The sequence below is a fragment of the Echeneis naucrates genome, chromosome 24 (assembly GCF_900963305.1).
Source record: "Echeneis naucrates chromosome 24, fEcheNa1.1, whole genome shotgun sequence".
Classification (NCBI taxonomy): domain Eukaryota; kingdom Metazoa; phylum Chordata; class Actinopteri; order Carangiformes; family Echeneidae; genus Echeneis; species Echeneis naucrates.
Genome location: NC_042534.1, coordinates 16,406,720 through 16,429,496, shown reverse-complemented (window position 1 = coordinate 16,429,496; position 22,777 = coordinate 16,406,720). Strand labels below are relative to the sequence as shown.

The window sequence follows — 22,777 nt, the reverse complement described above, 5'->3', positions numbered from 1 at the left end:
AAGCGTTTGATAGAAGAAACAAAAAGACACCAGGACAACTGAAATATTTGCAACCACCGTTGAAGTTTGACAGATATATTCATAAACAATATGAAGGTTCTCTCAGTCCAAACCAATCATTGAATTTGAGTCCTTTTTGTTTTTCAAATATAATTTTTGGTCTCATTTTATGCGAAGTAACGTGCTTTCAGCCAAATGGAATAACGTTTAATATTTCATTAGTCATTTAAAAAAACCCAACACATTTAATTTTAAATAGCAGGTAACTTTCAAACTTTCTGGAGGTATCATTAGTATTGTATCTGAAGCATATTACAAAGGCTCCTCTGTGGAGCGTATGTTTACATGTTTTACTGAAGCTCTTCTTCAGGCACAACATACACTGTATACACTGTGAAGATGTGAAGATGTAAGATGCAGTCGTTAGACAGGATGACATTTTGAGATCAGGATCCTTGGTCACTTTATGACTTATTCCTCAAACTTAATCCCAAAATGATCATTTCCGGTTTACTTCTTCATTATTGAAGACAGCTCCAGAATCATGCTCTGAAAGAAAGAAGCATATGCGGACAATGATATAGATATTATTTGGCTCACAGACAGAAATGTTTGAGATTATTAAGGACATCTCAGAAGATAAATTGTAAGGCCTTCAGCTTCAACAAAAAAACTCTCTTGTAGTTTTCCCTCTCTCTCTCTCTCTCTATCTCTCTCTCTCTCATCTCTATTTCACCAGAAAAGTGCACTATTTGCCTGAATCGTCTTTTCTAGACCTGGCCCAGCTAGGTTTCAGTCCCAGCACCAGGCCCCCCCCCATCTCTCTGTCCCCAAACTCCTGTCTCCTCTGATTGGGTTTCCAACACTAGCCTTAACAGAAAACATTAAGTTAAACTTAACAGTCGAGACACCTTGTAGTGTTAAACTATGAGGACAAATGCAGACCAAAAAAAAAAAAACCTTCCAAACATTTTTCGTTTTGACATCTTTTCCAAATGTGCAGAAAGGAATGCCAAAATAAAAAAGGAAATTTTTCACAATAGAATGAATAACATGAGCCTCTAATTCTATTGAAATTGTTCATACAGCCCAAAAGCCTGAAGATAAATGATAAATGAAAACTTTATGTAACTAATTTGACAGTCTTAATGTTACATTTTCTCAGTCAGCCTCCTACTGTGAGTGATGAGCTGCATGTGGTGACTGCATAGCAAAGATTTTCGGGATTCGTTGTTTTTGTCTGTGCTCTCCACACTGGTTTAAAGCGGACACTAAGCGTACTAAGAGTACATTAAGGACTATATCTAAGTTAAGTTTGATCAAACCACACACACACACACACACACACACACACACACAATCCAACTGCAACCGAGTTCAACTCCCAACGAACAATACCACAGATAGGCAGAGATGAGCAAACACTCACGCTCAGACCCCAGGGACAATAGAGTCGTCAGTCGACAAGCATGCATGTCTTTGGATGGTGGGAGGAAACAGGAGTACCTGGGGGAGACCCACGCAGGCACGGGGAGTACATGCAAACTCCACACAGAAAGGCCCCAGGCCGGGAATTGAACCTCCAACCTCCTTGATGTGAGGCTGTGCTGCCCACGTCTCTGATAGTGACAGGAAATTTGAAAGCGGGGCAAGTGTTCAGATCTTATCTGCTCTCTTGGGGTGAAGCCAAACCATTCAGCTATCAGGACTCATTTATGATCACTTCTCTACAGACCGGGCTCTGTGATATTTTCATTGTGTTAATTTAAAGCCTAGGCCTGAATTATTATTGAAGGAAACTTGGAGGTGTAATTCTATACAAGTTTGTTTGGGAGTGAATGGTTATACTGCTTCCCTGACATATTTAGCTGAATTCATCAGAAAGCCAAGCAGTGATCAGATCATTTTATAGCGTTCTTACCATGGACATCCTCCTCCCACTGGCTGGAGGTGGCGGGGTCATCACTGGGCTCTCTCCCTGGGCAATGTGCTGGGCCTCAGCGTCAGTCCCACTCTCAGAGTCAGCACTGTCAAATGGGGTTGCCAACTTTCCCTCTGACATTCCTCTGGACATGAAACTGCACTTTCTGGCTGTGGGGTAGTGACCACTCTCTGGAGAATCACTTGTATCACTGAGCTCCTTGCAAATACTCACTCTGCTCTGCTTCCTCGGCGGGTTCTTCAGGGTCGCTGGGATTTCCATATGGCCGGCCATCAGTGTGGGTCGAGGTCCTGCATACTGGGGCTGGCCTGAGCCGTGAGGTCCGTTGGACTCATCGCTGCTGCACGAGGGTTTCCTGCTCTCCAGAGTGTAGTGCCGGTCCATAGCCCCCATTTGCTGCAGAACCTGGATGTCTGGATTTTGGCTTGGCAGGTACGTCTGTGCAGGCTCCTGATTGGAACTATTGGACTGCTTCTGATTCTGAGGTGCCACTGGGGGCAAATTCAAGGGTGGAGCCTCCCCGAGTGTATCAGGCACCTTAGAGCACGTCATCTGTGTGAGCTGCATCAACCTCTGTGGTGAGGAGTTGGTGAGCACACAAACCTGCTGCGCCATGGAGTTTTTTTTTGACCTGTACACACTATCATCATCTCCATATTTGTATCCATACAGGCTTTGTTTGATCTTCTTCATCCCCAGGTGGAAGATCTCCAGGAGGTTTAGGAATAAGGACACTCCAGCAATAACTAGCATGAAGACCATGAAAATGTTCTTCTCTGTTGGTCGAGACACAAAACAATCAACACTGTTGGGACAAGGCAACCTTTCACATTTGTACAGAGGGGAGAGCCCAATGCCATAGAGAGCACACTGGCCTATAATGAAACCGACTTCCACCACAGACCTAGTCAAGATATGGAAAACATATGTACGAAGCAAGGAGCCTCTGAGGGGAGCTTTCCTCACTTTCTTCTGTTCATCTAGTTTCCTGAGCTCTCGCTCGATTCTTTTATGGTCCTCCTGGATAGGGTCTGTCCCCTCCAGCTCAGCTTTCAGACAGGCTTTTTTCTTGTGTCTCTCTTTCTCAAGGGTCCTCAAACGGTATAAGGCATGACCCATGTACACCAGGGAGGGCGAGGACACGAAGATGATCTGAAGGACCCAGTAACGGATGAGGGAAATGGGGAAGGCCTGGTCGTAGCAGACATTCTTGCAACCCGGTTGCTCTGTGTTGCAAACGAATTCACTCTGTTCATCATCCCAAACGTCCTCCGCGGCGACGCCAAGCACAAGCATCCGGAAAATGAAGAGGATCGTGAGCCATATCTTCCCCACAATGGTGGAATGGATGTGGACCTCCTCTAAAATGCTCCCTAATAAATTCCAGTCCCCCATCTTCTGTCATATTATTACTTTCTGTCCATGATTAAACACATCAATTGGTTATTTTTACATATTTCATCAAATGCTTGATGTTGAGATAATGAAAAATTTTTACTTACATGGTTGTTAGGGTCCAAGTCTTGTGTGCTTCAATGTGAAACCATCATCAAAGAGCAGATTTATTTGTGGGACATTGGGGCTCGGCTGTCATCCCCTGAAGACAGACGAGGCCCCACTGTGCAGTGTAGCTGACACTATTTCAATGTTGTTTTAAACTAGGGCTCCAGTTTGAAGCGATTGATCCACCACATGACCCTATAATGCCCTGAGGTTAGTTTCAGCCTGCAACTTTTAACAGGACACAACGCTGGACCTAGCACAAACAGAAATGTCAGAGCACAGCCATGGAAAATGTTTTAAGCTTTATTATTTTTGACACGATATGAACAAATGGCTGTGGATGACACAGACAATACAACCTATTTCCCGGTTTGGGGCTGTTTCGGTGTCGGCGGTCTAGCTCCAATAGAGAAAAACTCTTCATGCAATAACATTTTATGATATTGTAAACAACAATACGCTTTCAGCTTTCAGGGAAACATTGTCCCTGCAGAAAGGATTTTCCCAATTTGGTGCAAAAGAACTAAAGTGACCTACGCAATCCTGTGATCTCAAAAACCATATAGCACCTTTGGGATAATCTGGTATGTGGACTGTAAGGGGCTTTGGGTCAGTTGGCATCAGCATTGGACTTCATCATTGTAGGGCTAGGGTTGGGCCACATGGGAGCAGATCTTTGCATGAATGTGGGGGGTATTGAACTGTATGTAATTAAACAGCATTTTTCTGGTAGTTGTGCATTCATATAGGTGCATTGTTTCACACTGAAATAACAAAATTTATTTAGTCATGCACTGCACAATTTTGAGCATCTTGTCCTTTACTTGCATATTTCCATTTCAACTGGGATACCTAATTCCGCTGTATTCCACAAGGAAAACTTGTACTTTATACTCACTGTTTACCTGACAGTTGTTGTTAATGGCTTCCTTTCAATTGTGTTCCATCAGGACAAGCAAGGCAAGCAGCGTTTGAATTGTTAAAGCTAGAATTGAAGTGAGAGGGATATCGCTCCTTAGCGCTGATCTCTGGTCCGTTCTCTCTCAGGAATCCGATGCCTTCTTGCATTCATTGTGTCACACACTGCTCCCTTGTGGTTGCAACGGGATATTGTCTCAGCAGGCTACTTTGAACTCCTTGGAACTTGGTATTCAAAGAAGAGAGCAGTTTGAAGGTTTATGCATGTGCATTGGAGAAGATCCTGAACCATGGTAAGCTGCACTGGACTCAGCTTCTACGGTTCAGTGATCAGTTATGCGCACGTGCAGACGTGTGGAAACTAATTTTGTGCATTAGGTATTATCTGGCTGCAGGAGCAAATAGGAAGTAAACAAGCAAATTTCACAGATGCGATTTTGAAGAATGTTGTTACAGGAGAAGAGCAATTCTTTTCAGCAACAGCTTAGTTAGCTCCGTATTATATTTAGGCTGTTCGTCAGAACTCAGGTTTTCTCCTCAACCACCTGATGAGTCTGGACTTAAAAGGTCCAGAGACCATGAGCTAGGAAAGACACACTACACTGAGAGAGGCAAATATGGGATTCTACACTGTGTAATTTGTCAGTCCATTGAAATTATGTTGAAGATTATATCGAAGATATTTTCAGATACGTTTAGAGGCAGTTCAGAAGAATAATTTGGTAAATGCTTCAGACAGGAAGGTTGAAAGTTGAAGCTGTCCAGACTGCAGAGAAAGTAGCGAGATAGAAGAGATTTAGCTGACAAATGTACATGAAACACTTCAGCAGAACGATCACATTTTAAATTTACTCTCACTGAAAATTGGGACACTATCTTCCCTTGAGAGAAGCAAAACACAACACAAAACAAAACAAAAATATATATTGCTTGATCAGAAATTCAGTGATTTCGGTCCCTGCTTTGAAGGAATAAAGGGGATAAGGTTGGGGATTGAGGGGCTTTTATATATGGTATCAAGCAACTACATAAGTTAGGCATTGACAATGAAGGGGGAGAGATTACAATCAGAAAAGAGTAAAACAAAAATGAGCTGGTCATGAAGTGCTGACGGTAAATAAAGTGTTTCATTGTGAGTCACTAGTGAACAGCAACCATCTGTCTCTGGGACTCTGGCACTGTCCTCACTGTGCTGCTTTATTGCGGTTGTCATCCAATGGTCCCTGCTGCACTTCCTTTTTGTAAACAGATCTCATTGGCTGGGTGACAAGGCCTGCAATTTCATGCACTACTTCTCTTAAAATAGTCACAACAATGCAGGTTCCCTCAGTTTGGTATCGGCTTCCAAACGAAAGCATATGTTATTTACAGCAGAAGGGGGTTCACATATGTTGAGAGAAATGAGAATCATATATGATTCAGGTGACTCCTTTGATTCTTTGGGCGTAGTAGGGGTAAAGCAAAGTAGAGGAATTATGAATCGCCTTGGGACCCATCCAGGATTTGTTGCTGGAGCGAGAGATCTCTTGGATTACCTGTTTAGCCTGATGCCACTGTAACACTGGCAGATGGATGGATGGATTCTCTGTCTTTGTTGTAATTACAGATTAATGCAACAGATCTAGACCTTTGGTTCTTTTCTTTGTCATCAGATTTGGTTCTTTGGAACGCAGATCAAATTGTCACATTATTTTTTAAAGATATTTATTGAATTTACTACACCAACACAGAACATCATATCATACAATAAAGTGCAACCAGCCAAAGTGCACATAAAAAAAGATCACATTTAAAAATAAATAAATAAATAAATTTGCATACAGAAAAGGGAAGGGAAGAAGGAAAATAGAAAAACCACAATAAACAGATGTGCTGTTAAAGTGCAGAGTTCAGGGGACATTAAGGTCAGTCTGAATATCTTCTTGAGTTCATGTTGGCCTTCAGACATCCATCTCCTGCAAGGGTGAGTTCTCATCTCTCTCTAATCTTCTCCATCTTCTTAAGTCAGCAAACGGTGACACATTATTACCCATCTACCTCAACAGACGGACTTCTGAAGGAGGAACCACTGAACTGACACACCTAATGAATTAAATAAACCTGCTCCCCCAGTGAAGCTTCAGTTGTACCAATTTAATACCGTCAGGTATAACTATCTCAGCGGTCTTTTTTTTTTTTTTTAATTACTACCAATTAATTTTGTCCAACACTATGAAGTGGAAATTCAAAGCTAATGAAAATGTAATAACTTGAATCTATATGTAGGATAAAGAATTTTCTTTACACTATAACACTATAATTCAAACACACCCTGGGAGATGCTGCGTTCTCAGCCTGATGGAGAAAAACCGGATGTTTTTCAAAAAATTTGGCACAATAAATTCTTGTACCATCTGTGTTTGCGTCTGTCTCCTCTGTCTGGTCTGCTGGTTAGAAAAGGGACCCCTGGGCATTGGCCTGGATTTCCATACTGTCCCACTTCATGAATATTTGTGTCATGGAGAGGGCTGACTGTCTCCCACTAATGTAAATCTTTTATTTTGCCAATTTAACATAAAATTTTTTTACATTTACATTTCCTATGAAAACAAACACCACAGTAAATAAATAAAACTTTATTTTCAATAAAGGATTATGTACAATATTCACAATATTGCATTCCATGCTGTTCGTAAGCAACAGGGTAAGTCAAACAAAATTAAAAAATTTTAATATGCATTAACAGAGACCAATGTACCATCTTCTACATGAATTGGACATGTAATCATTCAAACCTTTAAACAGACAATCATCCCCAAATACTTTCATTAAAATAAATTCCAAAATATAAGACACTAATAACAAACTCGTCCATAGCGAAAAGTCTATAGCGCAGCAATGTCCTCAATTTGTCTCAAATCCACCAAGTTCAGGGATTAAAAATGTTACTTGACTTTGAAAAGAGTACACTTGCACTGGAACCAAGAATGATCAAAGTCAAAAGGCAGTTTTTTCCTGCTTTTAATAAACCATACATTTAAGAATAGATGTAAAATGAACTTGAGGGCTTGTTGAGAATTGATTCATATGTCTGTGTGAGGACCCGACATCACCATGTACAGACCTGAAGCTGAAGTAGTGACTGTAGTGTGGATTACTAAAACCCAAAAGTGCAACAAGAACAATAACACTGATATTGACTGTATTTATATTAAGCAGATGTTTCATCCTTCATGTATGTATCCTGTCAGTTGTGCTGAAGAAGAGTTGATGAATTCTGCAAGAACTCAGCAGATACTGCTGCCCATTTCTGTTTTCAGGTCCTGATAGACTCAATACCCTCTGTGGAGATCGATGTGACCCCAATCAGACACCCTATGTTCACATCTTCCTGTGTTACATCACACAAACAGCAGCCAACATACTTGTGTTGGCGCTATTGGACGTGTATAGAAATAATTCAACACAAGACCTATTGGCATAAAACGATAAACACAATGCAACAGCCAGAGGCATTAGGTGTCCATCTTCTCCTGCTTCTTAAAAAGCTTCATGAGCTGGTAAAACCTGTGAGCAATCTGAGGAGAGAGAGAGAGAGGGGACAGTAAATGGTAAATGGATGTTCCTCCAAAACAGCCTGATGCATATCACCTAACTGCAACGAAGAGAGACTGCGACCAACTAACCTGCCCCGATGGCTTGTTGAGTTTTTCCGACAAGGCAGAGAAAGTCTCACGTGAAGCACCTTTCGTCTTCAGGTCAATCAATATAGCTCGGTCTTCGTCTCTGCAAAGAAGAATTTAAGCAATGGGCACTAATGTAACAACCATATTCTTACAGTGCAAAAAAAACAACAAACACAAAACTGCAGTTCCATACATGTGTGAATAATGTGGTCCAGCATAACTCCACATGGGGAACATCGTCTGAAGGAACAATGAGTGTGGATATAAAACACAGCCACAAGACCCACCAGATTGCAGGTGGCAGGCTCGTCTGCCAGGCTTCATGGCAAATTTTGCTGTGTAGCAGTTTTTTCATTTCACACTGGACTGTGCAACTGCTCTGATAATCACTTTGTAGCCCCAAATGAATGAATTTCATCATCAGTCTGACACGTTCACCTCATAACAACATTGCAGCCTGTTTTCTGATGTTTTGCAGACAAAATTATTATTCAATTAATGAAGAGACGGTGAATCATATGCAATGATTATTTTCAGCCTGACATTCATTAGACTAGCTTGGCATAAAGAATTAAACGAGGGGGAAAAGCCAGACTGACTGTCCAAAGGTCAAAATACATGCATCAAAAATTATTAAATTTTTTCCTTGGGTATATTCCTTTTTTTTTCCCCAATGTATACCCAAACAGAGAAGTAAAACTAATAACAAAGGCCGATGGCAGCACTGTACGTAGGTTCCCACAGTCCTGGTGCATTGGTTTAACACCAATGAGCCTGAGAAAATGCCAAAACCTAGTCTCACAGACTGTGTCTGACAACTCATGCATGGAAACTATAACTAGACCAAACCTACACTTTGATCCATAATAACTTCTATAGTTTCTTTATCTTTCTTGGGTGGAAGGCAGTTATGGTTCAGTTTGAAAGTACAACACAGAATCAGTTACTGACCTTGTCCAAGCCATCACCACCTCGCCTTTCTTCCTCACAACATTCTTGGCAGACAGACTGTTGGGGGACAGTGGCGCTGGGGAGGATTTGGAATCGTCATTTGTCTTGGATGGAGACGTCTTCTCTTCTGTACTCTCTGTAACTTCTTTTTTGTAACGCTTTGCTTTTAGTTTGTCCTGATGTTTTTTCCGTTTTCTGCTTTTGTCACTATCCCTCTGGTCTTTGTCTGGTGTGCTGCTTGTGTCTTCTGCGATGGTGAAACTTCTGTCTGAATCTGACGGTGAAGCCTGGCTCCTCTGATGAGGACTATTATTTGACGCTACAGTTGTAATGGGACTGATCATTTTCTGTGACTCAAAGACAAGAACTACAGAGGGATTTGTCTGAGTATGTGCGTCACCTTCTTCATGGAGTGTTTGACTTGGGCTCTCATTGATGATGACATCTTCCCCAGTGGTCTTTACCACAAGGTGATCAGAGCGCTGAGCACCACTGTGCAAACTGTTCTCTGAAGGAGGAATTACAGGTACAGACATGTTCTGTGACTCAGAGTCTTTTTTGTGGAGGGGATCTGCAGTTAGTGTGAAGCGCTCTGATCCTGTTGCAGTCTGACAGATCCCAGACCTTTCAACAAAGTTTGACAGACCAGTCTCTGGTGACACAGCAAATGAGGGAGTGTTTCTGCTCTGCTGTTCCTCTGACAGAGCAGCTTTTGCTTGACTTATTGAAGTTAATGGATCTTCGGCTTCATTCTGCTGATTTTCTGTTAGTGTTTCACTCAGAATGCTATCAGCCTTGAGTGTGCTGTTTGCGCTCGCAGTGGTTTGGCGAATCTTCACAATGAAATGATCATTGGACTTCTCCATCACCAGAGCCTGCATGGCCATGTCTGGTTTGAGTGTGAAAGATGTGGCCAGTGGCGACGAACCCATGCTGCTGGTGGTGCCGCAGCTTGAGTTGTCAGTATCAAGGGCAAGATGGATATCCTGCTCTGTGGCATCCTCCCCGTCCAGCAGAGCGTCTTCGCTTATGTGTGCACTGATGACGCTGTCTGGGGTGGACATGATGTGCATACTAGACATGCTGGATGGCTGCAGGAAGCTAAGGTGGCTGTCAGACTTTAGGGGCGATGGGATGGTGAGGGAGACTGCGAGATCTTCAGTAAGGATGGAATAAGACCTTTGTGCAGCGAAGCTGGATGTTCTGTTGTCTGGCACCTCCAACAAGCAACTCTCATCAAATAAAGCCGGATTCAACTGGACTGGATCTTTTGATTGTGGGGATGACATCTTGCGTGGAGAAATGCTGGCCCATGTGGCGAATACTTTGGAAGGGGTATTAAATTTGGTTGGAGAGATCAGTTTAGACGGAGAGCTAAACTTGGGTGGGGTGGTTATGCTAATGAGTCTCTCTCCATCCTTCCTCGGAGTACTGAGGGACCAGGTTGTACTGTCTCCCACCATGCCACCATTTTCCAGTAAGTCAGATCCTTGGAGGAGACATCTGAAAATTTCTCCCATTTGAGAGTCTCTGACCAGGCTGAACGTTAAATTGGAGGCTTGCTGCTCTGTGAGGATCTGAAAGTCAGGTTTGTCAAGCAAAGAACCACTTTGAGAAACAACTAAAGAAGCTATGTTGTTTTTTTCTGGAGTTGAGATATTTTTAGGAGGAAGAAAGTTGATCCCAGTTTGGGAGGGGTTTTGGCAGTCGGTTGAATGTGGGCCTTTTTCCGTGTGTGCAATTCTGATGTCTTTGCCTCTGCTTCCAAGCCCAGTTTTATATGGGACCAAAGCACAAGGCTTGCCGTGATTCAAGCTAGTTGGAGAAGACTGTGCTTCCTTCTGCTGAAACTGTGGATTCTTTACAGAGGGCTGTCTGGATGCTTTCTCATTCCCACTGGGCTTCTTATCCTCAGCCTGAGTTTTTTCTGGATTGCAAAGGCTCTTCAGTGTTGAGTGAATGTCTTTGAACAAGTAGTCCACTTGGACATCCACAAAGTCCCACAACTTTTGCTTCAAATCAACTGCTTGCTGCTCAAAGATGCGTTTGACTATGCCATTATTTGATACTTTTCTGAATACAGATGCAATGAGTTTCTTCAGCTTCAATTTCAGCTCCTCAGCCTGGCTGCATATTTTTCCAAAGTGGGCACCGTCTACAAACTCTAAAAAAGATTCCTGGAAATTCTCCATCATGCCGTAGAAACTCTTCCTTGGAAATGTTTTGTGAAGCTTCATGTACTTTTTTCGGATCTCGGTGCGAACCAGCTTGAACGTCTCCATTATTTCCTCTATATTGGAAAAAGATGCTTTGGTTGCTGCAGGGCAAACTGTTTTAAAGCGACTCTTTGGGCTTCGTGTCGATCCACCTGGTGAATCAGCACTTTCCTTTGAGGCAACACAAGTATCTTCAGCTTTCCGCTTCAGCACAGACTTAGGACTTGGTTTGTTTCGGACAGGCCTTTCTATCTTTGCCCTCTTGTTGGCAGGAGTGGGGGAATCACCCACTGCCGCCTCATCGCTTTCACTTAAAATTTCTCCTTCTTCCAGTTCAGCATCAGAGAGACGAGGACACAGGTCGGACACTTTTCCTGTCATATTCTGTGTATCATGATTCACAGGAGAACCGGGATACTTGTTCTCTTTGTTTACATCCAACTTCTTCGAGTTGACATCGACGGCTGTGCTGGAGAAATCTGCACAGTAAAATGAGAGCAAAAAGAAATTTATATAGACTTTTTCATACAACTATGGATTAGCATTTCAATATTTTTCTTTAATACAAACTCTCCAACTTTTAAATGATCTTGTATCCAATTCAGCAGTTGCTGCCTAACCCTAACCCTTTGACCTGACAAAGATATGGTGACCAAATCCAAATTCTTATTTATTCCATCCTTGTTTTATAACACTGGCATGTACTGATGTCAGTTAAATAAAAAGCTGCATTAACACTGATCGATCCTGGTTTGTTCCAGCAGTGTCCCACTCCAGCAGGTCCAAACAAATGTATTCCCTCTGCATAGTTACTTGTTGCAGTGTTCACTCATATCAACTGTGGCAGCATGTGAGAGCTGGACCTACACTGTTCCCGAGCAGGGCACTTTCAACGAAAAACCAGCAGGATGATATGCAGCATCTGACACAGAGGTATTGTTGTATATAAGATCATTCTCATTACCTTGCACACATATATATGCGCATTGTGTGAAATCTGCCATCTACTGTCCAGTTACCAGATAGACTGGTGTTTTGGACCTGTTCAAGTCTGCAATGTGTCTGAATATGTCAGAGGACATCAGTTCACATCTGGCTTTAAAATGCATCTCCACTGACCACGTTAGATCAGATCTCAACCACGTTATTGGGACTAATCATACTGTATCAGAGGACAACAGTAAGGAGATCAATCCTTCTATATGCCATGAGTTTGGTCTGAGTGAGCAGGTCTCATATCTGTCCTCAAGGTGTCTTTGGGTGAGTTCAGCTGGACAGTGACTCACTTGTGTGTATCAGCTGAGACAAGCATTAATGGCTTGGGTGTTCAATAAACAGCAGAAACCTGAAAACCATGATACTAAACAATCTGACGACTAAAACGTGATTAGATTATATTGGCTGCATTCAAAGTAATTTCAATGTATAAAGAAGAGTACTTTTTTTTTTTTTTTTAAAGGTGACTGTTAATATAAACAAACTGATACCCTGTAAATGTCAGCAGCCAAGGTTTTACACCTTTAAATGATTGATCAAGCTACCTGGAACATTACCTTTTTGAAGGCTCTTGACATGACCAGGCTTGTTGTGAACGTGGACATGACTTTTCTTGGCTATCCGTACTGGGCTCCTCAGAGGACTTATGACGTCAGGGATCCTCCTCAGATTGTTCAGTGTGCGCATCATGGAGTCCTCATCATGAAGTAAGGGCACTGAACTGGAAGGCTCAATATTATTCTCATCACTCGTTCCAGGACTAGATGTCTTTCTGGGTGTGAAAAGGAGGTTGCTGGGGTTTTCTGGCAGGACCGCTTCCTCCGTTGTACTGCTGACTTTGGACACGCCAATACAGCTGGTGCAGGAACTCAGCTCAGCCGTGATGATGCTGCTGTCATCATTGACCTCTTCATTTGTCTGCGTCAGCACGTAAATAGCTTCAGGTAAGCTTAGGCCTTCCTGTGGAAGCGACTCCAGGCTTATTGTACTGGACACAGCATCTGTATCTTTGGGACTGTCTCGTTTCTGAAAATCATCTTTCTTGTGAATGTGACTGAATGAAGCAGGAGCATTCTGACCTTTCTGACAGTCCCGCAATGAAACGGCAGGAGAAATTTGATGACCTTTGGGAACATTTTCAGAAACATTGTTCTCCCCTGAGGGTAAAGTAGTTGCAGTTTCTTCAAGTGAAGCCTCGGGGAAGCTTTTCTGTAATGCTGGTGTCTGATTCTCTCCCTTTGACTCAAGCACAAAAGGTTTGACAATATCAGCTGTACGCTCAGTGTCCTTTCCCTGGTTTAACTTTTGTATAGGCTCTCTTGTGAGTTGTTTGGAAATGCCATTTAAATTTATGGCCCTCTGGGGTGGTGCAGATGTATCCCCCTTGCTGTCAGAATCCCCTTCTGCTGCTTTTAGAGAACCACTGTCTGGTGATTTTGGTGAGTGTTGGGAAGTCATCTGATTTTCTGCAGTTTCTAGGAGCTGGTTATGGGTTACGGTAGTTCCAATTGCACTGTCTTTGAGCAGTTTGCAGGGTGCAGCTTTCCTGAGGCTCTTCTTGTCTTCTTCCTGGGTGTCCTTTGCATCATCACACTGTTTGTCTATCCTTTCAGAGTTTGGATATTTGCAGCTTTCTAAAGATTGCTTTGCAGCATCTTTACAGCCTGATTCTAATTCACTGCTTTCTATTTCGTCAACAACACACATATCTTCGAGACACAAAGATTGCGCACTTTCAACCATTGGTCTGTTCTTCACTGCCTCACTCGTTACTAGGAGGTTGTCCTGGGTGGCATCAAAGGGCAATGTTGGCTTCTTAATTGGTGAAAGGGTTAGATTCAATGTTTCCATGAAACTGAGTTTCCTGTTTGAGCTATTTTCCTCCACAGAGTTCTTCTCAGCGATTTGTAGACCTTTAGGTGATCTTTTTAAGGTCCCATGTGTCTTTTCCTGTCTTTCCTTACTGCGGACATCAACTTTGCCTTGGTTGGACTCTTTTAGTTTCTGCTTCTCGCATTCTCTGCTCATACTCTTTTTGTGCTTGCGGCTGCTTTCATCTTCCCATTGTCTCTCTTCCTTCCTTTGATGATCCTTTAAAAGTCGTTCTCCTTCCCTATCAGCATGCCGCTCAGTGCGCTGACTTGAAGAAGACTTTTTTCGGTCCTTTGAGTCTGACCTTCTGCTATATCTGTCACTATTCCTGATTCTTCTATGATCCTGGCTGTAAACCTCTTTGGAGCAGCGAGAGAATGTTTGCTCAGAGTCTGGTGTGGCCAGTTTAGCTTTGTCTTGCGTTCTTTTCCCTTTGGTATCATCAGAGGAAATAGTGCTGATTGAAATCTCTGGTGGAGGGCTTTTAGTCCTGTCTGATCTGTGGTGCACCTCAGCATTTAGGTGGGTCTTGCATTTACCTGACCTTGAGTCATACTTTCGCCCTCTGTCCTTGTCTGACTTATGAGACCTGTTTTTCTCAGAGTCATGACAGTCCTTGTGGGGATATGAACCACTTCTAGGTCGCCTATCTGTTGAATCAGATAGTTTGTGACTTTGATATTTTTCATCTCTGTGTTTAGACTTATGTTTGTCTGAATCACCCTGCTGGGTTGATGAACAGCTGCTGAACTTATTGATATAGTTATCAGTTTGCTTATCAACTGTTTCACACTCTCCTCTTGAAGAGCCTCTTGAATGACTATGAGAAGATGGTTTTGAGGCTTTAGTCTCCATGCAGGTGCCCATGTTGTGATTGGCTGAACTAGTATTTCCTGCCCCTGAAGGTTGTGGATGTTCCTTTGTAGACTGGATCTCTGCGGGGGGTAAGGCTGCTGAACATGGAGCAGGGGCTGGAGGACCAGATGGGGGAAGTGGAGGTGGAGGACAGGAGGGTGGTGGAAGAGGACACCTATTGTTGGAGCTGCCCGTTGAGGTCTTACTGGAGGAAGTTTGGTCCCACAGATTATTTAAATGAGACTGATAGTGATGGCGGCCTTTCACTGACCTATGGGAAACAATTTAACAAATTTATTAGTGTTTGAACATAGAGCCATTAATCTTTTTGTCTACAAGCTACAACAGTTACATTATCACATTACTAAACCACCTGACATAGTTGTAAAGCACATGTAAAACACAAAATTCAAGTAAGTCACCAGCTGATATAAAACCATACCATTGGTTCAGTCTCTGAATCTCAGCATCTTTCCTGGTCACTTCCTGTCTGGCAGTTCTTAAAAGCGCAGAGATGTTCTTCTTCAGACGGCAGTTCTCAGTGTTTAACCCTGTGTTCTGGAGAGAGAGAGGAGGAGAGAGACAATATGTTAGTCACTCTTCAAAGACATGGAAACATGCATGTTAAAAGAAAAAAAAAAGGAAAATAAAACAAACCTGCATCTCCATCTGCTCCAGTCTGTTACGCAGCTCTTTAATTTGGTTTTGAGCTGCCTGGAATCTGGACATCAACTGCAAACCCGCACACAAAAAAGAAGTCTGTCACATGTTTGTCGCCATAGCTATGCCCAAATATGTACTGCTTTCATATCCAGGCCCTTGACTAATTCATTAATGAGATGAAGTGGGTTAGTCTGACACGTGTCTGAAGACAAAAGTTACAAATAATTACACACAACCATCTATTTAGACAATTATTGGATGCATTGTCCAAAGTGCAAATAACCCAGGGAAACACAGGTTTATCTCTTTACAACTTCAGAACTAAGGTGCGCACAGCAACTCACTTCAGTGTATGATGATTCTTTGCTCTGCTGCTCCTCTGTGACGATTTCTTCATATAGATCCATTGACTCTTTCAGTTGAGACGAATTTGGAGGTGACTTCTCTGTAACAGACCAAAATAAGATGAACTGAGAGTTGGCTGAAATCATCAACCAATTAATTTGTTACAGGCCATCTTTGTGATGACACTTTACTGTATAATAAAAAGTGAGATGCTCTCATGAAAGACTTTTACCTGCACTGCTGCCAAAACCAACATCCAGGCCATCATATATATCAACAGAATCTTCAAGACCATCAGGTACCAAGACTGTGAATATAATATGTGTTAAAATGTGAATGCCCTAAGTTATGACCAAACCTTGGTTTTAACACAGAAGTAGAACTTTGATCAAAATTACAGTCATAAATACTTTGATGCTAAGGATGTGACATATTTTGTTTTGGAAATTTTCCAAGATACCACATCGTGCAGTGATAATTTTTTTTTTATTTAAGGCAATAAGTTAAAATATATTGAATTTAATAGCAAATTATCCTGTTCCTCAAACTGGATGTGAAATCACAAGCCTCAAGGCCACATGTACGACCTGCACTACCTGTTGTATGGTTGAAAAGCCTTATTACAACCAACAATAAATTCTCATAAGCAGCAAATACAAATATCAGGGTTAAACAACAGCAAAGATGAGATCATGTAGCATATATTTTGATAATCATTGTGATGAGTGACAATAATAATTAGTAGTAGTGATCACATAATTTTTGTTGGCTGTTTCATCAAACATGTCCCTTCATGTGTGGACATCTTTAACAATTTTCAAGACCAGGCTTAAAACTTTTTTGTATGACAGAGCTTATTGTTAAAAAGTTAAAGTTCATTTACTCTTAAGCTATGCTGCTGTAGGCCTAGACTGCTGCTCCCATTCTCTCCCTACTCTAACCAACATTGCTCATTTGATTCATGTGCTGAGAATATGATTTGGAGACAGCATGTGGTTGTAGCACTAAAATGCTTAATTTATGTTGCCACCTGCTCCTTTGGATAACACACTTGGTCATATTGTGATTTTGTTAATATTTTGACTCATTGCTCATCAATTATGAAGGGTTAGGGTTACTGCTAAATGAATCAAAATGTCATACCACCTACACATATACATATATTATAATTATAGACTTGTACTTACGACCAAAACCATTACTGTTATTACTGTCCTCCATTGTTCCAAATTTGACAGCAGCTCAGAGGCTTGGGAAGAACCTGATGAACCTGATGAACAAAGACAATTAGAGTTGGGAATTTTGACTGCAAGCATATTTTCTACAACATGTTTAGGCTTCTTTTCATTTAACAGCTCCCCAGTTGACTTTCTCAATACGTTTTACTATGCTATGTATGTTACATTTGTTATTATTGTCACAAATACCACTATAGCAGATTTATCGACAGGACCCATACTGACTGCACTGAGGTACACCAGAGAATTTGTGCTGGACAAAATGAGGCCAACTGTGTTGTTAGCATGATGAACATAGCAGTCCAGCCAGACCCCTTTTGTTGACTACAGTCCAAACAAAGACAGCAAAGAACAAAGCCTTTGAGCAGCAGAGACAGACACACACAAAGACATCACACAAATGGTCTCTGCTTTTTCTTAGAGCTGCTCTGGTTGAACATGTATCACTTTATTTCAAACTCTCTGCCTGTTGCTTTAATCTTGATATTTGACATCCAGGCTTAAGAAAACATTAACATGACTACAGCGGCTGCACCTCTCTCCGACACCCTAATAGGTTCCTGACATTTGCACTTCAATCGGGTGTTACAAGAAGACAGGGTGTCATATGTAGTATAACAATTGTTGTTATACGTAGTATATCATGTGGTATAAAATCTTAAAAGAGAATTTAACACAATCCTTTATCTTGCTAGCTTAGTACTTGGGGACAGTTACAAAAAAACACGTGTATTTCTATTTTTTCCTGACAGTGCCTTATTTTGATCGTTGTTATTACTTGTAAATTGGTTACTGTTACTCATCTATTTTTAATCAGTTACCGTTGAACACAGTTAGCTGGTAAACTTGAAAAAGTGTTGCGTCTGAAAGCAGAGCCGACGCAACAGTCATACATTTACATTAAAAAGGGGGTTTACGATAAGATAACTAATAAATGGTTGAGTTACTTGTTTGTGCGTATCGATATATGTCCTCTTGTTGTTTACAATCGTAATGTCGCGCCAAGAATCTATTGCACAGGAAGTAACGACATTTTCCCGCGGTCTATCACTGCCGGAGATGTATCCATGCAGCTCCTCAGTTTCATTAAAATATCTTTAAAAAAAACGAGCCAAACTGCCCAGTGGGTGAACTATACCGCGGCTTTAGGTCTTCACCGGTAGTAACACATTCCCTCACAACGATGGGACATCCAAAGAACTGCGGGAAATAGCGGCAGATGTGGCGGCTCAGTCGGCCCAAAGTTGTTTCTCTCGCGCAGAAAAATGCACAGTGCCGGGCGTCGCTGTCCGCCTACGTCATCACAGCGCGACTTCGGAGACTGGGAGGGATGGATGGGCGGTAGGGGGAGGGAGAGGTTTGTCGCTGACCCGGAAGGATTTCCGCTTCACTCACATGTGGACAGGATTTTTAACAGCAGTAACGGGAACGTGCTTGTATGTTGTGATCAAGGCTCGCACAGACACGCGCGTGATGACCCCCACATTTTCCATTAATAACCGGAGATCACGATACACGTTTGTAGAGCACGTTAGCTTGTTTCCGCTGTAGATTGCTCTCCCAACGAGCGACAAATGATAAGATGGAAAATTTAGAATTGAGTCTGTCATCACTGGGCACCATATCCAGACATATTGACAAAAGTCACAACGAACTCAGCCAATATCTATCCAAACAGGTAAGCTCCGTTCCATCCTGGCTTGCATGGAGGGAAATCAGATGTTTATACTTTATTTTGACACCGTGACTCAAAAACGTGCCTTGTATGCAGCAAGCAATAGCTTCATCTACACGTCAGTTATCACTGTACAGTAAAGATATTTTTTCATACGGTATCAACCTGTTGTGTTAAATCTAAGCTGCTGCCAAAATTTGTGATATCTTGAAGAAGATGGTTTTTTTATATCAACCAATCAATATAACACTGATGCCCATGTGATCTTGCCTCAGATATGGAACCAGCAGGACAGGCAGTGCATCTTAGACTGTTTGGCCCAGCTGCTGTTGGAGAAGGATTACACGCTGCTCATTGCTCGACACCTGCGTCCACTGATTCTCGACCTGCTGGAGAGGAATGCAGAGAGAGTCAGAAGTGGTGGTCGGATCAACCATGACCTACATGAGCGCCTGTGCGTGGCCCTCAGCAAACTCCTCAGCATCAGTCCAGATGCACCGGCGTAAGTGGACTTTCCTGTCATACTGTCCGTTTGCTGTGTTGGCCCCAAGAGGGTGATCCTGAATTTGGTCCAGTGTCAGTACACATGGCCAGACTAACTTGGGTGATATCCCTTACCCCATCCAACGCACACCGCTGGATGTATGTTTCCTGTTACCTTTTGGTGAACTAAACAAACAGGTGTTACTAGGACTATGTCACATTTGAGCACAACTTAAAAACATAGATAATAAAGATTTTTTTGTGAAGTTTTTGCCCTGAAGTCCCTCAACAACACAAGACATAACATAACAGCAGAGAAGGTCTGTGCGTTAAACACATAGCTGGCATTCGGAAACACAGGTGGGGGACAGCTATCATTGAAAAGATTCAAACACCGACCACTGAGTAGACCAAAAATGTGATACTAACACAATTTGTTTTAATTCTCTAATAAGAGCCTCAGAACAGTGATGACAAATTATGCATTTATTTTTTGGAAACAGTTCCAGGCAAACAATAGCTGGATTGACTGACTGTGAACAGCTTGCCCATTTGCCGGCAGAAGGATACGCTGCTCAACAGGAAATAGATTCCCTCCAAAAAAATCACTAGGATTTGTTTTCATGTCTCTGTCCATGTACAGAATAAATGAATGAGATGCATTGTGTTGTTCAGCGAGCTCAGAGGTATGGACAGGAGTGTTTTTGAACCGTGGACAGAGCCTGGCTAGATCTTATGCTAAGCTAGGTGAACATGCTAACACAGATATGAGATAAAAATATTGCTTCTTACCAAACTTAAGATAGAGGACCCTGAAAAAGGACTCCATCACCCCCTAGGAAACCAAATACAAATAACAAATTTTCTCCTTCTCCTCCCTCTAAGGTTTGCTGCAAAGTATTTCGACAATGCCCCGCCAGTGTTTCAGAGACTCTTCTTCACCAGTGAGGAGTCATCGGCTGTTCAGTATGGCCCCAGGAGGATGAAGATGCGTGACCTCATGGGTGCTACCCTGCGCTTCCTCCACAGTGATTGCGCCAAGTTTCGAATGCTGTGGGACTGGAGCCCCTGCGTGTCCCAGCTGCTCACCAGTGACGTCATGGTTCGAGGGTACGTGTCTGTTTTCCCCTTTACAGCCTTACAAGCTTTGTAGGCTTATGCAGGTGGGGAAGAGCTTGATGATCTCTGTGGGTGTAGATCATTTTTGTGCCGTTTATGTTCTCATGTTTAAACATATTTACTACTAACCTCCACATTACACATCATTATTTTCTTCCTGATTAATTTTTATAAAAGTCAGCGAGCAGGAACTTATTTACAAAAAAGTTTATTGAGAGCATATGTTCGTTTGCTTTTAGTACTGTCAAGAAACATAACATAATGAGTCAGCTTGCTACTGGTTCATTTACTAAGCTTAAAGCATTTCTAACAGATGATATATTGACATGTTACAGTAGAAGGACAGGTGGAACTCATTCATTCCTGAACATAATGATTACTTAATTACTATAATAAATAAATAAATAAATCTGTGCTGAAATTAATCAAAATCAATAGGTGTCATGAGTTCACCAGTCTATTCGCACTCACATTTGTGCCTATCGGCAATTTGTAGTCGCCATTTGATCTATATGTGGAGTTTCCAGGGGGAACCTACACAGACCCAGGGAGAAAATGTGATCAGAGAAAATCCAAGCACAAGATTCAAATGCAGAAAACCTCTCGCTGTAACGTAACAGCACACTGTGCTAATCCTTCTTGGAAAGTAAACATCCTAATGGGAAGTCTGCAGTCTAATTTGGCCGTTGAGAACCGCTGCTTTAGAAAATGGTTCATTATGTGTAATATGTAGTAAACTAATAGTGTTTCATGTGTGAATGAATGCGTAAATGTGTGGGTCACATTGTGAACTGCTTTGGGTAGTTGATAAGACTCAAATACAGTTGACTGATAGTTAATATAATGCAGTCTCCAAAACAAGGTCATCACAATGAGTAAAAAGAGCAGTTCATACTATCAGTGCTTAATTTCCTCTCCAGCCCATTGAGTTTGATCTTATCTAATGGAGAATTAAAGTGCCTGGGCCTGTCAGAATTATTACATAATCGCCTGATTCAATCAATGATTTTGCATATTCAATAAAATAGTTTTCATCATCTGTATAAAAATAGCTAAATGAAACTAACAGAAATATCATATTCCCATCACTATTTCTGTGTCTTCCACCAATTTAGGTGCTCACTTCATGGCATCTCCTCATTGCACTACATTCTTTTGTTAGGGTTTAAATGCACGCAAGTTTCTCTTGAGGCATTTCATTTCTTATATTGATTTAAAGCATTTTGAAGGCATCTATTGACAATAGCACCATGGATTTAGATGTAAGTGTACATGTTTAATCATTAAATTACATTTAGCCTGACACTGAAATAATGGCCTAAAATTATTGAAAAAAGAAAGACAATTTAATCATTAATCTATTTTATGGCAATTAATCAAAATGCATCATCTTGGTTTTAATAAGTTTATGTCAGTAGGAAAAAAAATTGGTTTGAAATCCAGCCTTTGTAATGCACCTGACATAGCTCATTTGCTAATTAATAACTGCACTAAATTTCAGGAGAACTGGGAGTGTGCAATAAAGCAATAATTAACACTCATCGACCTTGTGATCAACATCATATCAATATCATGGTTCATGGTGTGCTTATGTTTATTACCATCTTTTCCTCTCATTTATCTTTGTCTTTGACATCATTACAAAAGCAATACACCGTGGTGTGTTTTTCCTTCAGCTTTTTCTGTATAGATTTCCTATTTGTGCTTATTAACCCAAAAATAAACATACAGTGTTTTGCCATTGTCTCCAACAGGTACACAGCCCATTGTTTAGCACTAGTGTCTCATATGACTGATAATCAGAAAAACATCTTTCTGAGGAAGGTGCTGACGAATGATGAGATTCTGCACATGAAGATTAAGTATGTCCCTTTGTATTTTTTTTTTTTTTTAAATCACCTTTTACTTCATAATTAGAGATATCACACGTAATGTATCTTCACAATTGTTTTTAGAATCAATAATGAGTTAAATATTGTGTGCAACTTAAACATCTGATGTAATCTGTTTTTATGAAATATTTACAATGCTGTCCTCAGCTCAAACAAGCAAAATTATTTATTTTCTAACATGATTCTGATTTTTTTTTTTTTTTTTCCATTTACATTTGTAGTGCTTTGGAGGAAACTCAGCAGCTGGAAGTAGAAAAGGCCCTGGTGTTAGCCAATCAGGGCTCTGTGATGTGGCGCCAGGAGAAAGCTAATAAATTTACCAGGGGTCAGGTGGTTTCGGAAGACCTTTCCCAGAACGTTGTAGCAGTCTGTGGGATTGTATTGCCCAGGATATCTCCTAGACAGTCTGAACAGGTTTGTATCCTGTTATGTAAAATAAAGGAT

The 22,777-nt window shown here is 41.5% G+C and overlaps 3 protein-coding genes across 5 annotated transcripts in view; 1 reads left to right on the top strand and 2 right to left on the bottom strand.

Moving 5' to 3' along the window:
- Positions 1 to 510: 510 nt before the first annotated feature.
- On the bottom strand, positions 511 to 3,337 carry gja10b (gap junction protein alpha 10 b). Its single transcript, XM_029496172.1, has 2 exons — positions 1,922 to 3,337; positions 511 to 549 (listed from the first exon to the last, which is right to left on the bottom strand). Exons 1-2 carry the CDS (start codon positions 3,335 to 3,337, stop codon positions 511 to 513), a joined length of 1,455 nt encoding a protein of 484 aa, XP_029352032.1.
- Positions 3,338 to 6,965: 3,628 nt separating this feature from the next.
- Positions 6,966 to 18,430, bottom strand: casp8ap2 (caspase 8 associated protein 2). 2 transcript variants are annotated; one of them, XM_029497116.1, is made up of 10 exons: positions 18,303 to 18,430; positions 17,114 to 17,196; positions 16,159 to 16,233; positions 15,926 to 16,026; positions 15,576 to 15,650; positions 15,361 to 15,476; positions 12,749 to 15,189; positions 8,980 to 11,674; positions 8,029 to 8,128; positions 6,966 to 7,920 (listed from the first exon to the last, which is right to left on the bottom strand). In XM_029497116.1, exons 2-10 carry the CDS (start codon positions 17,145 to 17,147, stop codon positions 7,858 to 7,860), a joined length of 5,700 nt encoding a protein of 1,899 aa, XP_029352976.1. In that variant the 5' UTR covers positions 17,148 to 17,196; positions 18,303 to 18,430; the 3' UTR covers positions 6,966 to 7,857. The 2 variants fall into 2 exon arrangements, with proteins under 2 accessions (XP_029352976.1, XP_029352977.1); XM_029497117.1 differs by having other exon boundaries at positions 18,112 to 18,418.
- Positions 18,431 to 18,570: 140 nt separating this feature from the next.
- The window catches only part of mdn1 (midasin AAA ATPase 1), a 55,016-nt gene continuing 50,809 nt past the window's right edge, over positions 18,571 to 22,777 (top strand). For both annotated transcript variants that reach the window (XM_029496017.1, XM_029496016.1), the window contains exons 1-5: positions 18,571 to 18,842; positions 19,115 to 19,341; positions 20,208 to 20,432; positions 22,196 to 22,303; positions 22,555 to 22,747. In XM_029496017.1, the coding sequence (XP_029351877.1) occupies positions 18,747 to 18,842; positions 19,115 to 19,341; positions 20,208 to 20,432; positions 22,196 to 22,303; positions 22,555 to 22,747 (849 nt within the window). In that variant the 5' untranslated portion in view covers positions 18,571 to 18,746. The remainder of the gene's footprint in view (positions 18,843 to 19,114; positions 19,342 to 20,207; positions 20,433 to 22,195; positions 22,304 to 22,554; positions 22,748 to 22,777) is intronic.

What these genes read in the sequence shown, in the direction of transcription:
- gja10b (XM_029496172.1), bottom strand. Translation starts at nt 3,337, where the DNA reads ATGGGGGACTGGAATTTATTAGGGAGCATTTTAGAGGAGGTCCACATC. An exon ending in GTGGGAGGAGGATGTCCATG is followed by an intron (nt 550 to 1,921) that starts GTAAGAACGCTA and finishes TCTTTCTTTCAG; the next exon opens with AGCATGATTCTGGAGCTGTC.
- casp8ap2 (XM_029497116.1), bottom strand. Translation starts at nt 17,147, where the DNA reads ATGGAGGACAGTAATAACAGTAATGGTTTTGGTC. An exon ending in ATTCAGAGACTGAACCAATG is followed by an intron (nt 15,190 to 15,360) that starts GTATGGTTTTAT and finishes TGTTTCCCATAG; the next exon opens with GTCAGTGAAAGGCCGCCATC. An exon ending in TGTCAAGAGCCTTCAAAAAG is followed by an intron (nt 11,675 to 12,748) that starts GTAATGTTCCAG and finishes TTTACTGTGCAG; the next exon opens with ATTTCTCCAGCACAGCCGTC.